General features: G+C 44.3%; 1 protein-coding gene across 1 annotated transcript; it reads right to left on the reverse strand.

Moving 5' to 3' along the window:
* Positions 1-743: 743 nt before the first annotated feature.
* On the reverse strand, positions 744-19529 carry FBXW2 (F-box and WD repeat domain containing 2). The gene is made up of 8 exons (XM_060251610.1): positions 18929-19529; positions 15652-15760; positions 14695-15204; positions 11845-12039; positions 10075-10208; positions 7686-7772; positions 6271-6440; positions 744-2648 (listed from the first exon to the last, which is right to left on the reverse strand). Exons 3-8 carry the CDS (start codon positions 15182-15184, stop codon positions 2360-2362), a joined length of 1365 nt encoding a protein of 454 aa, XP_060107593.1. The 5' UTR covers positions 15185-15204; positions 15652-15760; positions 18929-19529; the 3' UTR covers positions 744-2359.
* Between the last annotated feature and the right edge of the window lie 2045 nt (positions 19530-21574).

Below are 21574 nucleotides of genomic sequence, written 5' to 3' on the forward strand. Positions count from 1 at the left end.
GGAATAAACGTGTGTGGTGAGGAGTGGAATCACACCTGCCGGCTCCACCGCACCCTCCATGAACAGAACCAGACACCCAAGCAATCTAATCAGTGCTGTGAATTAAGCCAGCTACAGCAAAAGACAAAGAGCCACGGCCCAGTCCAAATGCTCTTTTAACCTGAAATAGTGCTGTAAAAATAACAAAGATGTGTTTTTGTTGAAACTGAATACAGAGGAAATGCTGCTTTTAGAAGCAGATCATGTTAATTACAGTTCTTGGGCACAAAAGTCTGGATCCTGCAACTAAGAAAAAAATATAATGGCTACCTACCTAAAATAGGTTTACGTTAACTTCTGCCAGATGGAAATGATGATACTGGATGGAAGACTTTCAAGATGATGACCGTTGGGGGGGGGAGGGAAGCCAGCACACATTCATGGGGCAGCCCAGCCAGATATGTCCATAGCTAATTTCAAAACTGTCCACCTCTGCAACGCAGCCATTGAGCTCTTTAATCACAGCTCTATTCTTGTTCAGAATACATCAAGAAGAGCCAATTTGCAAGCACACTGCTGCCTTCTCCTCATCTTAGGGTCAAGGCCTCAATTCACCCCATTAACCAGCCAACATGGAGCCTGCCCGCATTAAGGGACTTAACTCTTCATTTCATTCACTGTTAATAAAACAGGAAGAGGTGAGTGGATTTTAGCCCCCGACAACCTAAAAGTGTTAGTTGAATAACTGAGCATCAGCACAGAAGTCCAACCAGGCAGATGGTTTTATTAATATCGTTGTGTAAACTTTTGTAGCGTGTGCTGGAAGTAGACTGCCATCTTCGATCCAGCGCCCCTCCGAGAACAGAAGCACAAGTGGATGGGTGGCGGGAGAGAGAGTCCTCCCCTCCACCGCATATTGTTCAGCGCTCTCTCCTGTGCCGTTATTTCAATCTTAAAATTACTTCGGTTGGATTTCAAGCTGCCAGGCTTTAGCCAAACCACAGCTTTGGCCTCTGCACTGGAAAACGAATGGTTAAAAGGAACATTCCCTTTCTTTTGACTTGAGAGTCCTGTGCTGGTAGCACTTCAGTGAGCAATTACAGGAACCAAAGCCTCTGTATGCCTGTGGAGATGAGTAGGAAAGATGAAGGCTGACAAGTGCATGCTGCTACGATACTTCCTCCTAACTCTGTTACCCAATTATCTCCCTATGCAGGGAGAGCACTGTCCACTGGAGCTCTTAGCTACCACTTATTTTTGCGACCATCTCATTCCTTCTCATTAGGTTCAGGAAGCCATGATGGAAACAGCTGCAGATTTCTTCTTCTGCAGAGAGATCAGGGCAAGGGAGGCGAAGGCTTGTTACTGAGGGAGCCAGGGCTTAAGAGAGGAACACTGACTCTGCTAAGCAAGCAGGTTCAATGATGCTTTCAACCGCACACACTTGCAGATCTTTCCTGTACAAGGAGCCGCTCCAAGCATGTGGAGCCTTCCATTGACTTGATGGCTTGTTAGAAAAAGGCAACTTTCTCAAATTGGCCCAAGAATTTGCCTTACAAGACAAAGCATGCCTCTAGTGAGGGATGCTTGGATGTCAACCCTTCCAGCCCACCTGTTTCATCATATGGAGAAGGGAATGCCCATTCCAAAGGAGCCAAACTTTTGGTAGAAAAAACCCTGTATTTGCTGTTTTGCAAATAACTGCAAAATCTCCTGCTTCAGATATTCACAGAGAACAGCTGAGAAGGGGGAGGGTCTACTTTCACTGCATACAGAGGTGTGGGTGTGTGCAGTTAGTAAAGTGACATTTGAACAGCTAAAGAGAAACCGATTAACCTGCTTGTAGCAATCTGATTTTTTCCACAGTGAAGGTGCACAAAATATCAGAAAGAAACAACTGGATTCACTCCCTCCTTTTTTCTATCGGAGAGAAAAGGGGACAGAAGGGGGAAGGGCTGAGAGCCAACACCCTTCTTCTTTTGAGTAGCATCTCATTTTTGTTCAAGGGGAGAAAAAAAAAACAACCAAACCAACAACCCCAAAGCCACAGTTGAGAAAGATGCCCAAATGCGTATGCTTGAACATGAATACTCAAGTCAAAGACAGAAAATCAAGGATGTTCGCATGCTGTGGTGCATTAATGTTTCTAAAAATAATAATACGCACCCCTCGGTGTTATTCTGCACCTCCCCCATCTCTCCAATGCCCCAGAAAATTAAAGGTAAAATGATTGTACATTGATTGTACATTGCATGATGGTGTCTGGAAGATGCGCAGCTTTGGTTCATGCAAAGTCTTCTCTGGCTGACCTGTTGCTGGCAGTCTCAACTGTTCATTTATTTTAAAAAGCCACAACACATGTATTATCTGCTGCTCCCCTTCAGCCATGTTCCTTCCACAAAACCAGATGAATACTGTGGTCGGGCATGCTGGTGGCGAAGACCAAGCCCATGTCATTCTGGCCGTCCAAGCCGTTGAGCCAAGACATTTCTCCAGCCAGAAAGCTTGACCCCCTCTTGGACTTCCTGTATTCTGGCAGCGGCCAGCGGCTAATCAGTTTCTCTGTCCTCAAATCCATGATGTACAGGTAGTGGTTATCAAACAGTAGGGCAAAAATGTCACCGAAGCCTAGCAACGACAAGTTTGCAAACTCTGGAGGTTTGATAACCCTGTGGTGAAAAGAAGGCAGGGGGAGGGGAAAAAAAAATCAGAAAAGCATGGTAGGTAAAGGACAGCTTAGCCTTAAAGAAACAGGGTTTTAAACAGGGTTAAATCTAAGCCGGGGCCTGGATGCTGTGGTCAAAATGGAAGATGGAGAATGGGCAGAAAGTTGAATCCAGGCAACACAGAGGTATTGCTCGCACTGAGGCTGGAGTTCCTGAAAGGGTCTGGTTTGAAACTAGAAGGTGCAAGGTGGTCCTTCTCACGCATTTTTAAGTGGGACCCGCTTCTAAATTTAACTCTGCTTTTCAAGACCAACTTGCAAAAGTGACTCCATACTACTTTCTCTTTCCAATGTGAAATGCAGGAACCTCACTTCAGTTAGCAATGACCAAACTTACACTGTTTTTTGGTGCTCATTATTGACAAATATGCAGCATTACCCAGCTACAGGCTGCATTTTATGGCCATTTCATGCTTTAAACAGAAGCAAATCCAAAATTGCCATCAAGCCACCTCTCTTAACTGAACTCGGTTGGTCTCATGATGCACCTGCAATAGTCACAGCCCACTTTTGGACACGAAACCCCAGTGTGAGAACCGCAAGTGTAAGGCTATCACAACCGGATTCTGCTAAGGCCCTAGGGATCTTATTAGAGACATCCCCCCATCCAGGAAAACACATGACAGAGCAGGTGAGGTTTGCTTTTTTCCATTTAGATCACAGCTGTAGATTATCAATCCTCCTGGACAGGGCTGATCTTCTAGGCTAGGCTACTCTAATGCATCAGAAGCTACCGCTGGTTTAAAATGCGGCCGCCCATTTTTTAAAACGGAAGCAAATCATTTTGTTATGCAGCACTGTTATCGAAACTTTATAAGCTTATTTGTTCCCTGGTTCAGTACTCACCATTAGAGCCCTTCACAACCCCACCCCCACGCTGCATTTTGAACCTGCACACCAATTACACTCCTCAGACCAACACATGTTGAAGGTGCCTTCTCTTGCATGTTACAGTTGTCCACAACCCATTCCTTCTCTGTAAAGGTAGTCCCCTGTGCAAGCACCAGTCGTTTCTGACTCTGGGGGTGACGTCACATCACAACGTTTTCACGGCAGACATTTTACGGGGTGGTTTGCCATTGCCTTCCCCAGCCATCTACATTTCCCCCCCCAGCAAGCTGGGTACTCATTTGTAGGATGCAGATTCAGATTTGCATTACGGCAAGGACAGAGTGCCAAATAGAATCGCACTAATCCTGATCATAGAACTCATTTGCACTAATCTGCCTTAAGAGTTGTAACAAAACCATTACATTCAAAGTAGTATATTTGTATGGCTTGCCTTAAAAGTATATAGTGCCTTTTCTCTCTCTATTCCAGGCCTGAAGTGGTCTGGGGAACAATGGACAATAGGCCTCTATTAAGAGTCCTTGCTCAGCATAATATATATGAAAGGAGGCACATTACATATCACAAAGCACATTTCTCTAGCAAGAGAACATTATCAAAGTTCTGTTAGCATCCTTTGGTAAGGAAAGCTTTTCTCCCTGCCTTGAGGAAGGGCCTCCTAGTCTGAAAGGAGCAATCACGCCTACGCAGTAGAGATTGTACTTACTGACACATTCTCTGGAACAAAACCAGAAACCGGGCAGATGCTAGATGCCAGGAAAACAGGGGATTGGGAGTAGAGAACAAAGAAATCCCCAAGGAATTACCTCACCCTAGTACAGACGGGTTTCTTTAAGCCATGAGATACCACAAAAGACTAAGAGTGAGGTTTTGTAACCAATCAACAAGACCTGCTTTGTTATCAGAAATTGCATAACTATGCTATGTTTGTAAAGATGGGGTTCAGGAAAAACGCAAGAACGATGGTGGTATAGAAAGAGCATGGCTTTTCCTTCTGCCACCGGTGGTAATACAGGAATCTCTGGTTCAACTCACTTAGAACTTTGGCTGTTGAGTCTCCTCAATTGGGCTGGAGGGACTCAACTTTTGGGCACAGATGGTGTGTGCAACAATTTTACTGACCTTGGAAGGATGGAAGGCTAAGTCAACCTTGAGCCGGCTACCTGAACCCAGTTTCCACCAGGATCAAACTCAGGTCGCGAGCACAGACTACAGTACTGCAGCTTTACCACTCTGTAGCTGCCCCATAATTATTGAACAAACTTCCCTTGAAAATGCAAAAGACCTCCCTCCAACCTTTGGAAAGCCAATAAAAACTGTTCTATATCAGAGGGAGCTCACATGGATAGGACTTTGTGTATGAACTATCAAGGTTTGATGGCACTACTTGACATGAGCTCACTGAGGAAAGCCAAGCTACAGTTGCACCAAAAAAGCTAAAGCACTAGGGGACTGAGCAATGAACTCTCTGGCTCAGTGTCCTGCTGGGGGTACTGGGGATCCAGAAGGGTCTGTGGCTGCCAATGCAGAGACCCAAAAAACGCAGCAGTTGGATAAGACCAGAGGTTCATCAAATCCTGCTTCCTATCTCAAGAGGCCTACAAGCAGGGGTTCAAAAGCTAAAGCCCCTCAACTGTTTACCCCACTACACACACTACAACTCAAGGTTCTATTTTGCTATCGTGGCCAATAGCCACTGATGGACCTCCCCCTTCATGAATCTAATACCATTTTACATCTGTCTCAGTTAGGCACAATTACCATGCCCTAGAGCAGCAAGAATGCAGAAGATCAAGGGGAAAAAAGGAGAGTCACAGGGTAGAGTCTGAGAGAGGAAGGAAAAGAGGGAGAATGGGCAGGGAAGAGAAATACGCTTGGCCAGGAAAGCTGCAGATATATGGGGAAAGTGAAGTTCACATAGGGAATGGAATAGGTAGCCACAACTTTAGCTGCTGTTCTGCAGCAGTAATGATCAATCCTATTTTTAAACTGGATGCTGACTTTGGATACATTGACACACATAGCCCAGGTTAGCCCAATCTCGGAAGCTAAGCAAGATCACCCCTGGCTAGTATTTGGATGAGATTCCTTCAGGGAATATTAGAGTTGTGATCAATGTTCCCTCTAAGATGCAGAGTCCTGTGAGCAAAAATTCTACTTTGCGAGCTCCTGGCATTAAAGCTGTGAGCTCCTGCATAAATTAGTGTGCTCTGGGGCCATCCTTCCTGAGCTAAGACAGAAATGTGTGAGCTGGAGGCTAAAAATCTGTGAGCTAGCTCACACTAACTCTGTTTAGAGGGATCACTGGTTGTGATATGGAGGCAGGCAATGGCAACCCACCTCTGAACATCTCTTGCCTTGAGAACCCAACGAGGTCATCATACGTCAGCTGTGATTTGACAGCACTCTCTACCACCAGAAGAAACAAATTAGACCTCACAAGCTAACATGTTCCAGTTGGGGTGCAGTGAAAAATCCTAAACAACCCTGCAAGTTTCTAGGCTTCAGTCACTTGAAGCTGCAGGCCAAGGCCATTGCTGGTTAGCTCTTTCGTTCATCTTAACTTGTCCCTCCATAAAAATGAAGCAGCATCCATTGCATTTCTTCCCTGATTCTCTCCCTTCTCTCTCCTGAAGAATTCCCAACAGGAGGTATTAAGGATCAGTCCTAGTTTTCCTAGATGCAAATGTCTCAGCCTGGAATTCAAAGTGTTTTACCTGAGAATATTATAGCTGGCAAAGTCCCATTGGTACAATCCAAGCGCTGAGCTACACACAATGTATTTCCCATCGAAGTGAAGCCGGGGCTGCAAAGAGATACTGCGGTCTTCCGACACTGTCAGGGTTTTCAGGCATTTGCAGTTGATCTCTCTCCCGATGGGCCAGATCTATTTAAAAAAATTACAACATGGAAAACATGAGGGGAAACATTACCGTTTGCCAGCACCGAATCCCATTTGAGGAATCTCTTATGCCTAGAATGACCTCTCAGACCACCTCCACTCACCCTTCAAATCCCCTCTCAAACACACCGTTACCATTAACTCTTTATCTATATGAACCTGCTTTATACTGGGTCAGTCCACTGCTTACTGCTTAGAGTGACTAGCAGCAGCTTTCCAAGGTATGGGTATGTTTAACCTGGAGAGCAGATGACTGAGACGTGATAGGAAAACCATCTTCAAGTCCTTGAAGGGCTGTCAAATGGAGGGTTGCATCAAGGCTTTGTTCTTGTGGCCCTTTCTTACATGCCCAGGGAAATGCTGTTTACCACTTTTTGGGGCTAAGTTGCAATTTTTCTCCAGGCCAGTTTGGTCATGGGATTCTGGAGGGGGGTGGTTTTGGCCATCTTCTGGACATGGAGCAGGAGTCACTGGGTGTGTGTGGGGAATGGTATTTGTGAATTTCCTGCATTGTGCAGGGGGTTGGACTAGATGTCCCTAGAGATCCTTTCCAACTCTATGATTCTATTCTCTCAGGCAAAGAAAATTATTTCCCAGTTCCTGTTATCTCAGGTCCTTTAACCTGAGATGCCAAGGATCAAAGGTGGGACTTGATTCATGCAAAACTGATACTTTACAACAGTTCCATGGCCCCATCCATTGGCTTAACCCTTTTGTCCGCTAAAGAAAGGAAGTCTAACCATATTTGTGCACATTCATCTCTGTTCCCTTCTACTGCCAGAATTTAGACTGCAAGCTTCTCAGGGCAGAGACTTCATCTCTTGTTTTGGTTAGTAATGTGAAGTGCTATCAACCCCAGTTTTACTATAATCCATAAATGAGAACAAGATAAAAACCTTGGAGTGCAAGCAAACAAACAACAGGCAATATTTTTAGAGGCGTCCTTGAATCAGCCGTGTTGAACATAGACAAGACACAATATTATTTTGTAATATTAATCCCATAGCGAGGCTGAATTTATCTAAATGGAATGGAGCAGTGAGGACTGCAGGTCATTGGGACCTCTGCCTTCTAAGGCATTCCACTGGTGGGCAGTATTTGGTCACGGATGCATTTAGTTATCCACAACCAAACAGATCTTCACATGTGCCTTCAGAACGTTCTCCTTACTGTTCAAGCCTGCAATTTCTCCAACTTCCAAGAGTTCAACAAGGCAGATGCGCCCATTACCTTGATTTCATACTTGTCGGCGCTTAAAAGAATGTAATCCCCAGGGCTGTGCATGACAGATTTGACTTTGCACTTTTGCAAGACCACCTGCAATGAGAAGAAAGGTGTGGTAAGGCCCAGATAACACAAGACCAGTTCGCAAAAGGTGAACATAAGAGAAGCAATGTTGGATCAGGCCAATGGTGCATCCAGTCCAACTCTGTGTCACACAGTGGCCAAAAAAACCCCAGGCACCATCAGGAGGACCATCAGTGGGGCCACGACACTAGAAGCCCTCCCACTTTGCCCCCCCAATCACCAAGAATACAGCGCCTCACTGTCCCAGACAAACTTCCAACAATACGCAGTGGCTAACAGCCACTGATGGACCTCTGCTCCATATGTTTATCCAGTCCCCTCTGGAAGTTGTCTATGTTTGCAGCCACCACCGCCTCCTGTGGCAGTGAATTCCTGTGGCAGGCGCTGCACATTTGTTCAGGTATGTTGGCATCCTGGGTGGTAGAAGCGTTCTCTCTATACAAACCAGTTCCCAACATTCTGCAGCTCCAGAGCAGGGCTACCCAAATTAGTTGAGCTTGCGGAAAGACTTGGAACGTAGAAAACGGAAAGTGGGTACCACCATAAAACAGCTGCTATGTAGGGCTATCAGAAAACGCTGGGAGTATGCAAGTCAAGCATCCTCCTAAGACAGAGGCAGCTGTTTCTGAATGAGTGCTCCCTGCAGACACAAGGATGATGCCTCCTGGACTTCTCTGAATTGCCTTTTGCTACAATGAGCTGGAGGAAAGCCAGAGTTGGTTCTTTGATTTGGGGGAAGAAATACTTTAGAGAAGACAATAAAGAGCCCCAGGAAACGTACTGATAGGCACCATGGCACTCATAGGTCCCATATCGGTGACCCCTGATCTTGACCAAGAAACAGAACCCAGACCAAAGATAATGCAAACAGGAGCAAATGAGTCAAACCCACTTGTCCATTTATCCCAGTATTATCTACTCCAAAGGGCAGAGGCTCTCCAAGGTTGCAAACAGAAGAGTTCTTTCCTGAACATGACAGCCTTTAACTATAAGTGACCAAACCTGGAACCCTACTGCATACAATGTATGTGCACTACCACTGAATTACTACCCTTAGTTAGTTTGGAGGTATTCTGCTGCTTGGCATGAAAACGTATCAGGCTCAAAACCAGTCATTACCCATTAAAAGGATGAAAGGTAGCAGGACTATGAATGAGATCCTTGAAGGATATTTTATTTTGGCTTTATTGATATATTCTTCCGTATGTGTTGCTAAACACTCAGGGAAACTGATGGATGAAAGGCAGGCTACAAAAAACTACCAATGATATTTTTCAGCCAGGACAGAGAAGTCTGAACTAGGGATGGGCACAGAATGCAAAAATGTTGGTTTGTTTCATTTCGTGGTTCACTGGGTTGCTGGAATTAGTGGTCGGTTTCATTTTGTGTTTTTTCGATTTCCCGAAGAATCCATAGCCTGTTGAGTTTGGGAAGGCACTGAACAGTCCCCAAGTGAGCTAGAGACACCAAACTTGTGGCAAACTCTTCAGTGGACTTTCCTCTACCAGCTTCCAAGTTTGGTGCAAACTGGATTTTTGGAGGCTGAACTACAACCCCCCCCCCCAGTAAACTGCTCTCTTAGGAGTATGTCAAGCTGGGGAAAGAAAGGGTAGCTGCCCTGCAGCTTCCAGGGGGTTCACCCCCAGGAAGCTTGGAAACTAACTAGACACCACAGCTCTCCTCTCCCAGCCCCTGTGTGCTTCTGCTCAGTTTCCAATGAAATTGACTAGAAACCGCAGGGGGTCGGAGTGAGCAGCTGAGACATCTAGTCAGGGCCCCGTAGCTGCAGGGGGTCGGGGTAAGCGACTGCAACGTCTAGTCAGAAGCACAGGGGTTGGGGATTCATGCCAGCACCAGGCTGTCCGGAAAAATGAAGCAAACACAAGCCAAAACACATGCCAAGAAAAAGGCTAGTTCATTTTGTGTTTGGATGCAGTGGGATTAGATGAACCAGTTCAGAATGAACCACAAATCGGCCATTTTTAGCACAAATAATGATTTGTTGTTCTGTTCATGCCCATCCCTATTCTAAACTAGATGGGTCTGCCTCGACATAGGACATAGAAAATTGAACTCACGTTCGGATTTTCCATATGTAGCTGGCATTTTAATGTTGCTGCTCTCCCATCATGGAACACAAGGCAGCAGGCACAGACCTCCCAAGGGATCAGCCACCCAGGGGCTGACCAGACCTAGACCTGCTAAGCTTCATTAAAAATCAATCAAACAGAGCAGGCCAAACCTCTCCCCGAATGACACACGGCATGGACTTTTACCAACAGAGGAACAAAACAATCCAGACCAGGCATACCTTAGTGACCCATTCTGTGTGTCCGGTCAGTGTATTAAGACACACTCCAGTTGACAGAGCCCAGACTTTCACAGTGAAATCCGCTGAGCCGCTGACCAGGATATCCAACTCATCGTTGTAATCCACGCTAAAAACTACAAAGCAAAAGGCAGAAAGAACAAGCTTAAAGATCAGCAAGGCCAGCTTCCATTTTCTCATTTGGGACTAATCTGGTCAATTTCTTTATCCTATATACATCCATCTTGCTCACTGGGGTGAAAGACAGATTATGGGACATAAAAACTGTGCAAACAAACAGCATAAAACAACACATAGATAATGCAGATGGACTGGGATTACAGAATAAGAGAACAATGGTCAGATGTTCCCTTAAAGCTTCCTTTGGATTTCATCTGGGTATCATCATATATAGGGGCACAAAGGAGAGCTGTTGTTCCCCAACAAACTATTAACAATGCAGTAAGTGGGAACTGAGACAGACATTCTTTCCATGTGCCTCCACCATCAGTACAGTTAAGGGGCCATCAGGGTGAAAGCCTTCTTGGTTATGACAGCTGTGGCTCTGGAGCTCCTTTCTGATGGATGTCTGCTTGCTTCAGTCTTGCTGGCATTCCATTGCATGCTTCAAAGACAACTTTTTACTAGGATCTTTATTGGATATGCCGCTCTTTAATGGCGGGGCTGGTTTGTAATGCTTCTTTATGATGTTAGTTTTAATTATATGGTTAAGGTGGAAATTAGAAGCTGGTTGTTGGCTGATGGCTTTGTTTCTACTGCAGTGTTGTGGGGTTTGGGTTTTTTCAAGCTTGTGGCATACCTGCCTGGACTGAAGGGCAGGACAGAAATGATTTTACTGAAATCCATCTTGCAGTTTGTTTCTCTCAAAAATGCAGTGTCGACTTAGAAGGATGTGAAGTCTTGCTTAGAATAAGATTTCAGCAAATACCACCACCATGAAAAACGGCTCCTTAACAATCAGATTAAAAGCCTGTGTACAGACAATATCACAAACGTTAAGGAGTAATTTTTCACACTTACATTCAACAAATGAGTTTGAGGACCCACTGGGTCATATATGAAAGCCAAGAACCTTGTGTCTGTGTGTGAAATTTAGTGAAATTGGGGTAATTCTGATACAATTTAAATGCAGCATATATGAATATGTATGTGTGCAGGGTGTTTCTTACTTGTAGTTTTGCATTTATAGTTCCACCTTACAGTCTGAGAACTGAAGAAGAATAAAATCGAAACGTCTTGAATATCTAGACTGGACGTCTTGCGAAGGCTGAATGGATTTCCTGATTCTTTTCCCTCTATTTAGAGAAATTTTGGACGTTTCATTGACTATACCATGGACTTGATTTATTAAAGGGATAAGAGTTTGCTTTATAAATATGTTAACATGTGTGGAAACTGGTTTAATACTGAATATATTGTGTGAATTATTTGTAAATTTATAAGGAGACTGAATATATACAAAATTTGTTATTTAATAAGAGTGTGAAAAATTGTTACTTAGTGGTTTTTCCATCCAAATATCACCACCATAAAAAACTGCTCCTTAACAATTAAATTTAAAGCCTGTGTACAGACAATATCACAGCTTTTTAATGCAAGTGTTAAGAAATAATTTTTCATAGTGATGTTATATTTGCATGTATTTGGGTATTTTAAAGAAATTCTTTGCACAAAAAAAAATCCATCAATAATGTGCAGGTAAGTCTTCAAACCCATAAGATGTTTCATCCTCTTTTGCAGCCTGTAACACACCTGCTCCTGTGTGGCCCCGGAAGTATTGGGTCTTGGCTCCTGAACTCCACTCCCAGCAGGCTACTGTGTTATCAAAAGAGCCTGTGACGAGTTTTTGCTCATCGAACTTCACTGCTGCACAGGTGTGGGTCTGGATCCCGTAGATGCACTGCCCCGTGCTCACATCCCACAGCTTGGCAGACAAGTCGTCCGAACCTGCAGTTCAAAGGAACAAGAAGCACTTTGAATGCTATGCAATGATTCAGAAATGCTATATTATTAAGTACTTTTTAACAGCGCTTTGGAGAGGAGTTCTTTTGCCAGGTGACAGTGTAATCGTCAAATGCTTGGGGAACTGAATAGCTTTGTAAGGGCCCCGCAAATTCACATTTCTCCCGTTGTTGCAAAAACGAGAGGCTGCAGAAATGCCTTGTGTTCTTTCTAACACAAATGGAAACAGATAGATACACCTATGGAACTGTGTTTGCCACCACACAGGAAATACAACCCATCACCCCTATCCAAACAAACTCCTCAATGCAAGCTGGTGATCAACCACTAAGCCTAAACAGGCATGCAAGCCAGACACATATTGCTTTCAGGCTGCGGGAAAGGGTAGAATAGAATAGAATAGAATAGAATAGAATAGAATAGAATAGAATAGAATAGAATAGAATAGAATAGAATAGAATAGAATAGAATAGAATAGAATAGAATAGAATAGAATAGAATAGAAATCAGCTAAGAAATAAGAATAGAATAGAATAGAAATCAGCTAAGTAAAATGAAAAATAAAAATAAAACTGCATTCTGATCACTTTTGCTCAAGGAAGGCTTCCTGTGCATAGTTCCAAAATCCTGCTTCCCAACATGCATTAATTATTCTACCCAGACGCAGCTTCAAGTCAACAATGCAGACAATAGAGTAAAGATCGAGAGTTCCCACAGTCAAGTCTTGGCTGATCTTCAAACTTCACTTTCTCCCACAGCATTAGCTATATAGCTTTGAATGCGGAACTTAGGGTCATCCTCATTTCAAAGAACCTGGGCCTGATACGCTGGAGAGCTACTGCCTGCCAAGAATGTGTGAATTCAATGAAGGGTTTTTGAACGAGGTTCCAGGAAACATGGTGCCTTAAGAATGGGAGGGAGGAGCAGCTCCTGAGCAAGAATGTCAATCATGGCAAACAAACTTCCCTCAAAGGTTGCACATTGAAGCTCCCCCACAGTTACAGGGCACACATCCCACTGTCCCTTCTAGCGTGCAATCTAGTCCACATTTCCTACAAGCTTCTTCGTAAAGGCTGAAGGACAACAAGGTGTCACAGTTCCTTTCTAGCACTCCTGGGTGAAAACAACAGCCACTCCACAGGCAGGAGACAATCCAGGCACTCAGATCCTGGAGAGGGCCCACAAACCTGGCCAAGGCTTCAAGTGAACTACACAGGCAACACACTCCCAAATGGTAACAATGATTCAGCAGACTGAGCTATGCGGAAATTCTGGACTGAAGGCCACTTCATGTAACTCAACTCAATTACTACCTATTGCAGCTTCTGGAGCCACTTTTTTTGGAAACACCTTAAAGCCAGAGGTGCAGCCAAAAGACAAAAGGCTGTTAGCCATTACTGTTGCATGCCAAATCTCTGCCATGCAAAACAATCTCAGCAGCTCTAAAGTGAACTTCAATGCGATTTAAGCACCTCCTGGAGATACCTGTTCAGGGTAGAGACTCACCACAATGCTGCCTAGTGGCAACTGAGTCTCACAACAGCTTTATCTGATAGAGAAGATCTCAGGCCTCCCTCCTATTGCTCAGGGACAAAGGCAAGTATAACACGGCACCAAGCCACCCTTACAACTGGCCCTTCACTACAACATTTCTAAGAGAATGCCAAATATCTGATAAACTAAGGTTTAAAAAGTCTGCTCAATGACTAGTGGTTTAGGTTCTGCATTAGCTGCTGCTTTTATGGCCATTTCTTGTAATTTATTACTTTTGTTTTTCACTGGATGCGTTCACATGCACTAAATAACCCGCTTCACAACTGGATTTCTACAGTGTAAGAACAGCAAGATCCACTTGCAAACAGTCGCCATGTGAAAGCACCCACTGTTTCTACCTGTTTTTGAGTTTGTTGCTGTATGCCACTTTGTATGTTAGGAAAAAAGCAGAAGGGAAATCCTTCTGAAATAGATAAATCTAGTCATTCCCAATGCAGACACATGACAAATTTACCTGCATTCTATCTATGCTTGGCGCAGGGTATCTATACATGTGGACATATGAAGCTGTCTTATACTGAATCAGACCCTCGGTCCATCAAAGTCAGTATTGCCTACTCAGACTGGCAGCGGCTCTCCAGGGTCTCAAGCTGAGGTTTTTCACACCTATTTGCCTGGACCCTTTTTTGGAGATGCCAGGGATTGAACCTGGGACCTTCTGCTTACCAAGCAGATGCTCTACCACTGAGCCACTGTCCCTCTGAGTGTCACTGCTCTGGCTATTTATGTCTTTTTCACTCAGGAATCATGCAGTGACTCAGGGTTACGTTCCTCCAAGGGCAGGTTGTTCTTACTTTTTTTGTATGCTAAAGCAAGCAAATGAATGAAAACATGCTTCAGTTTTAATCCAGGAAAAGAAAAGGCATCTTTGAGACAAAAAAAAATACGGGAAATGTTGCATTACCCCAGAAGATAGACCAGTTTTGTTTCCCTCATACTGCAGATGGAGGAGAGGGAGGCGAGACTGCGAGAACAGTGTCTTGCCAAAGGCCACCCAGTGAGTTGATGGTTGATGTGAAAGCTGAACTAGCAATTTCCTGATTTGCAGCTCATATCCTTTGCCAACAAGCCCAAGGGCATTCCTACCTGTACAAAGAAGCCCGTCTTTATAGTAAAGTGCATAAACCCTGGCACTGTGTCCAATCAGCGAGGAGGTCTCAAAGGCTTCATGGTCCTTCAGTTGCTTCATCCTTAAAATGGCCTTCAAGTACACCTTTTTCCAATGCAAAGCATCCTGGACAGAGTCATCGATCTGCCAGCCCAAATTCTTACAGGCAGTCTGCCACACCTCCGTACAGGCACTTATGACCTTGTTCCACTGCTTAGAGACAAGGCAACACGTGAGTAAGGTCTGAGGGTCAAGCCATTTTAACAAATAGAAACTGAGTTCCAGCGGGAGGAGTTTGAGGAAGTCCCGTTTGAGGAGGGTCTCTAGGTTATTGGAGAGATGCCTGAGCTGGACTGCCCCGCTCAAGCCAATCAGGTGATCCAGCGTCTCATTTTTCTGCAAGTCCGTCAGAGAGAGAAATGTAACAGAAATGTTATCAAGCCATGCTTCAAAGTCCTTTCTCTCCATAAGGTTATGGAAACATTTACCTGCAGTATATCAAAATATGGTATTAGTCTTGCTCAAAATCAAACACAAACATCACTGTAATTGTCACACTCATCATCTCTGTTGTGTTTCAAGACCACATTGATAATATCACCCAGTACAGTTATAACTCAAAATCACTATGTATAGTCTGTAGAAAAATTGTCCCTACAATGACAGCAATAAGGTCTAAAAACCTGCATGATTACAACACGCTGAGCTTGCAGAATTTTGTTGGCCACCACAAAATTAATTTGGCCTCCTGTCAATCTCAAACTGTTAGAAATAAAGCACATTTCCAGTCCTTACTGAGAAGCTATCTATAATCGGCCTTCCTTTGCTCTAGGGAGTGGAGTTAACTACTTTGTATGTTAGTTGTATCCAACTTTACAAACCTAGTTCCCTATTCTCCCTATATCAAACCTGAATGGGAAAAGATATGCACTTACCTTAGATAGTTGCCTGTGTTAGAATGTTGCTCAGCAGGTAACAACCAATGTTCTCCTTCTCTATTCCTGAAGCCCAACAGAGTTTGGGATCTCGCTGAGGCCATTTCTCCTGGAGGAGCAATAGGAACTGTAACCCAGTGCAATTTATTCCAAGCAAATGTACATAATATACATAAGAAATAAGGGGATTAACACTAATTTAGCACTCAGTGTGCTGGAGCTGTACAGAGATTAGCAAACCAAAAGCAGTATTTAAAATATAACAACAACACAGTCCATACTAGGCAGATCATTCTACAAGTATTCAGTGGTACCTCTAAAAAATAGCAAGAACAGATAAAACTAGTTCTAACATTTACTGATTTTGCTACAAGGACACAGCAAACCTCCTCCACCTTTGATGGGAGAAAAACAAAAAACACTTACTGGAAATTAATAATTGCCGCACATTTATTGAAAATGTACTAATGAAAATGTGCATCTCTCCTTTCTCTCTGCTGGACAAACTGGCTCCTACAATAAAACCACATACACTAAAAACAAAGCAAAAGATGTTTTTTAAAAAGCGGCTTCTCTAAATTGCCTGCCACTTATAATTGTGTCTCAATGAGAGACCATTTAAAGCACACTTAAATCATTTCTGGAAATTGCAAACAGTGCCTTTTTAACCACCTTGGGAGGACCATTCCATAATATAGGAATGGCCACAGAAAATGCATATGTTGAAGCCAAAGCAGTTCTCACAGCCCTAGGCAGGGGAGCAACAGAGATCCAGAGCTGATGATTAGAGCTCCCATATAAGCTTATATGAGTGGAAATAATCCCTGTGATACATGGGCATATCATATCAAAAATATGAAAGACTGGGGAAATATTGAAAACAAAATACCACTTGAACCAAAACTGTCTCTTCTCTACTTTGTAAAGCAAGACACTCCAAGGAAATATCAAGAATTAACAGTACATGTGATAGTAGCAAACTTCCTGTTTGAACCTTATGTGATGTTTAGGAATTATAAGATATTTAGATCAATACCTGTCATTAAAACACAGAATATATTATATGAAAAAGAAGATATTGGATTTATATCCCACCCTATACTCTGAATCTCAGAGAGGTCACAATCTCCTTTACTTCCACCCCCACCCCACAACAGACATCCTGTGAGGTAGGTGGGGCTGAAAGAACAGCAGCTGCCATTTCAAGGACAACTCCTGCAAGAGCTATGGCTGACCCAAGACCATTGCAGCAGCTACAAATGGAGGAGTGGGGAATCATATCTAGTTCTCCCAAATAAGAGTCCACACACTTAACCACTAGACCAAACTGAGCATTAATATTTTATATTTGGTCAATATTTTTATTTCATCATGTACCTGTTTATACACTAAAATCAGTGGGAAGAATTTTGTGGGTTTTAATTTCTATTTCGCTTTTCACAATATTTTGTTTTTTCAGATGTTTGAGTGAAGCTTCTACTCTTATTATATAGGAAAGAAAATGGGCAGGAATTACAAAAAATAATTTTGGGAAGTAATTGGGTGTGAGCCAGTGAGGCGGGAGGTTTAAATTTGAACTTGGCTCTTGAAGTAAAAACTAAAGGAAGAAAAGGGGGACAAAAGGCTTGGGGGATGGGGCATGTCACCAACAATAACCCAAAGAAGAGCGAAGTCTAAAACACCAGATATTGCAAATCAAGGATTTGTTGTTGCTGCCATTAACTCATAGCTGACGTATGGTGACCCCATGTTTTCAATGCAAGGGATGCTCAGAAGTGGTTTGCCACTGCCTGCCTCTACGTCAATGTTTCTTCTAAGCTGCAAAGACTTGTGAGAAAACATTCTACTTTGTGAGCTACTGGCATTAAACTTGTGAGCTACTGCATAAATTATTGTGCTCTGGGGTCATCCTATCTGAGCTAAGACAAAAATGTGTGAGCTGGAGGCTAAAAATCTGTGAGCTAGCTCACACTAACTCAGCTTAGAGGGAACACTGCTCTACATCACAACCCTGGTTCTGCTTGGAGGTCTCCCATCCAAACATTAGCCTGGGCCAACCGTCTTTACCTTGCAAGATCTGACAAAACTGTGCTAATGTGGGCTATCCAGGTCATGGCAGAATCAAAAACAAGACTATTGTCGTTGCGGTGATTTGTAGACTTTCCTAGTTCAAAACAGGATAAGGAACGGGGGCACTTCCAAGGCCTGCAATACCTGACAGTGAGAGTCAAACAACTTGAGAGAAGTGTTCCCTCTGAGTTGGCATGAGCTGGCCCACAGATTCTTAGCCTCCAGTTCACACATTTTAGTCTTAGCTCAATGATGATCTTAGAGCAGGGGTGGCCAATGGTAGCTCTGCAGATGTTTTTTGCCTACAAATCCCATCAGCCCCAGCCAGCAGGGCCAATGGCTGGGGCTGATGGGAGTTGTAGGCAAAAAACATCTGGAGAGCTACCGTTGGCCACCCCTGTCCTAGAGCACACTAATTTATGCAGTAGCTCACAACTGTAATGCCAGCAGCTCACAAAATAGAGTTTTTGCTCACAAGACTCTGCAGCTTAGAGGGAACACTGATTCGGAGGTCTGTGGCTTTCATGCCTGGCTAGGGCAGGCTCCCCCCAGCTGAAGCAAACAGGATGCTGGGCTTAACGGACCTTTGGGCGTGATCCAGCTGAGCTCTTCTGGAATTCTAATCATCGCCTCCAAATAAAGCTCAGACGTTGATCACCCTCCCCACCTGCCCTGACTAGGGCCCTTTCTCATTCTCACAGTCTAACCCAGGGGTGGCCAAACTTGCTTAACGTAAGAGCCACATAGAATAAAAGTCTGAAATTTGAGAGCCACAAGACATGAACATCAGATGTTTGAGAGTCGGAAGGAAGGAAGGAAGATAGATTTGGGGGGAGAGGTGAAAAGAAAGCAATTTTAACTTTAAATGCATTCTCCAAGCTGCTGGCTGGCTTGGAGAAGGGATTTAAAGAGAGAATTGCCTTCTCGAATTCGGCCAACGGGGTGGGGGCTCCAAGAGCCGCACAATATGTGTGAAAGAGCCACATGTGGCTCCCCAGCCTCAGTTTGGCCACCCCTGCTCTAACCCGATCCCACTCGGGATTTCTTATCCACCTCCTTCAAGGCCCCGCCCATTCGCTTGGCAGGCCGCTTGGCAAGCGCCTCCCCCTGCCTCCACCCGCTAAGTTCGCGCTTCCCGTCACCTCCTCCCTTTTCTCCTTCTTGCCCCTCTTTTTTCCCTCTCTCGGGGGTGGGATGAGGCTCGAACCTTTTGCCGCTGCCGCCGCCGGGTCCCAGCACAGACTCTACCCCAGGCACTTCCGGCGCGCGCGTCACGTCATCGCCCGGCGCTCGTCGCCTTTCCTTCGCCCCTTCTCCATAGCCCTGTACAAGGCCCACTTCCGTCCTAACCCGGAAATAACGTTTTCTATTGCAAAGCGGATATGATATCCTGATACGTTTGGGCATTTTTTGAGAGGTCTGAGAGGCACAGTGGTTGTCGAGGAGGGGAACGCGCTTGAATGGCACATATAGCCTGAATATTTAAAACTATTAAAATAGAATATTTAAACGCTGACTTTGACGTCACACTGATGTAACCACCCGTCATTTCTGCGTTTAAATGTTGTCATCTCGCCATGCCTAATTTACAAAATTATCAGGAAAAATTTTCAGCAGCATGGTTTCCCGTAGTATCAGCAAAATGTGGTTCCTAATAAGGCTTATTATGCTATTTTTCTAATATATGTCGTTCCTTAGTTGTATCTTCTCTGTAGCGAATATGTATTTGTCTTTGTTGTAATGTACTGTCATATTAGTTTGGTGTATGTTAAAAATAAAGATTATTTCAAAAATCAAAAGAAAAAAAATTCGGCACTCAATAAAAATATTTTGTGAGTCATGACTCAGGAAAGCTCCTACCCTACCACCAATTTTGTTAGTCCTTAAGGTGCTACTGGCTCTTTTCTGCTCCTCTGGGGCAGGGGTGGCCAAACTGTGGCTCTTTCACACTTATTGTGTGGCTCTTGGAGCTCCCACCAGCCCTTTGGCTGACTTGGAGAAGGCATTTCTCTCTTTAAATCACTTCTCCGAACCAAGCCAGCTGGCAGCTTGGAGAATGCATTTAAAGTTGCTTTCTTTCCACCTCCTTCCATCTATTTGCCTGCCTTCCTGTCTTGCGGCTCTCAAACATCTGACGTTCATGCCTTGTGGCTCTCAAACAACTGACATTTATTCTGTGTGGCTCTTGCATTAAGCAAGTTTGGCCACCCCTACTCTAGGGATTGTTCCTCAGAAGCTGGGGTCGCTTCAAGTCTCTTAAACCCGAAGTATCAACGAGGACAGTTTTGGCATTCGAAAGCGGCTCCTTTAAAAAAAAAAAAATTCTCTGACGTAGACCTCCAAGTCCTAGAGCGACCCAAAAGGAGTAACCTCCGGAGGGACTGTTTAGGAGTCGGACTTCCGGTTTGGGATTGTTTTGGCTTCCCCTCGCACCCAACAGCCTCTGTTGTTGATGCCCGCCCCGCAGCTGATCCTAGAGAGAGCCCTTGGCGGCCTGGGCGCAGGCAGAATTAGGCTCCGTATTTGGACTCTAAAGGAGGGGAAGGTGAGTTTGGGGCTAGTCCAGGCCGCGCAGGCTCTTGCTCTTGCTCCACTCTCGCCTGGTGGAGACGTTCACTTGTCGTTCCAGCACCGCTGCTCTTTCTATGTGCTCTTTAGCCGGGGCCGGTCTGTAGGGAGTCAGGGATTAAAGGAAGAGCGAGGACACCACTCAGGGGGACTAGAGGCAAAAGCGAGTAAGGTCTGGAGTTGTTGTTGTAGGACTCTTCTTCTGGAGAAATTAACGTAGCTTTGATTTGTATGTTGTCATGGTACCATCGCTGTGCCTCGACCCAGTTCCAGCTGAGACGTCTTCCCTCCTCCCAGTTGCTAGCTATCATTGACAAGGCCAACCGGCTAAGAGAAAGGAGCCAGGCGCTTCTTCATCGTTCCTAGATCCAGCTCCAGCGAAGACCCATCCTCCATCTGTCACTAAGGGGTAAGGTTGCCAGGTCCAATTCAAGAAGTATCTGGGGACTTTGAGAGTGGAGCCAGGAGCAAAGTTGTGATGAGCATAATTGCACTCCAAACAGAGTTATGGCCATCACATTTAAAGGGACTGAACACCTTTTAAATGCCTTCCCTCCATCGAAAATAATGAAGCACGGGCACATAAGAACATAAGAGAAGCCATGTTGGATCATGCCAACGGCCCATCCAGTCCAACACTCTGTATCATACAGTGGCCAATAATTTATATATATAAATATATACATATATATACACACTGTGGCTAATAGCCACTGATGGACCTCTGCTCCATATTTTTATCTAACCCCCTCTTGAAGCTGGCTATGCTTGTAGCTGCCACCACCTCCTGTGGCAGTGAATTCCACATGTTAATCACCCTTTGGGTGAAGAAGTACCTCCTTTTATCTGTTCTAACCCGACTGCTCAGCAATTTCATTGAATGCCCACGAGTTCTTGTATTGTGAGAAAGGGAGAAAAGAACTTCTTTCTCTGCTTTCTCCATCCCCTGCATAATCTTGTAAACCTCTATCATGTCACCCCGCAGTCGACGTTTCTCCAAGCTAAAGAGCCCCAAGCATCTTAACCTTTCTTCATAGGGAAAGTGTTCCAAACCTGTAATCATTCTAGTTGCCCTTTTCTGCACTTTTTCCAATGCTATAATATCCTTCTTGAGGTGCGGCGACCAGAATTGCACACAGTATTCCAAATGAGACTGCACCATCGATTTATACAGGGGCATTATGATTCTGGCTGATTTGTTTTCAAATCCCTTCCTAATAATACCCAGCATGGCATTGACCTTTTTTATTGTAGTCATTCTTTGGGGGCACATTCTTTGGGGGCT

The sequence above is a fragment of the Heteronotia binoei genome, chromosome 12, assembly GCF_032191835.1.
Source record: "Heteronotia binoei isolate CCM8104 ecotype False Entrance Well chromosome 12, APGP_CSIRO_Hbin_v1, whole genome shotgun sequence".
NCBI classification, from domain to species: Eukaryota; Metazoa; Chordata; class Lepidosauria; order Squamata; family Gekkonidae; genus Heteronotia; species Heteronotia binoei.

Excerpts from the sequence above, each read along its gene's own strand:
- FBXW2 (XM_060251610.1), bottom strand. The coding sequence starts at position 15,184 with ATGGAGAGAAAGGACTTTGAAGCATGGCTTGATAACATTTCTGTTACA. Across the intron at positions 10,209-11,844 it reads CCGGGGCCACACAGGAGCAG|TTTTTAGCGTGGATTACAAC; the intron begins GTGTGTTACAGG and ends TTTGCTTTGTAG. Across the intron at positions 6,441-7,685 it reads CCGACAAGTATGAAATCAAG|ATCTGGCCCATCGGGAGAGA; the intron begins GTAATGGGCGCA and ends TTTTTTAAATAG.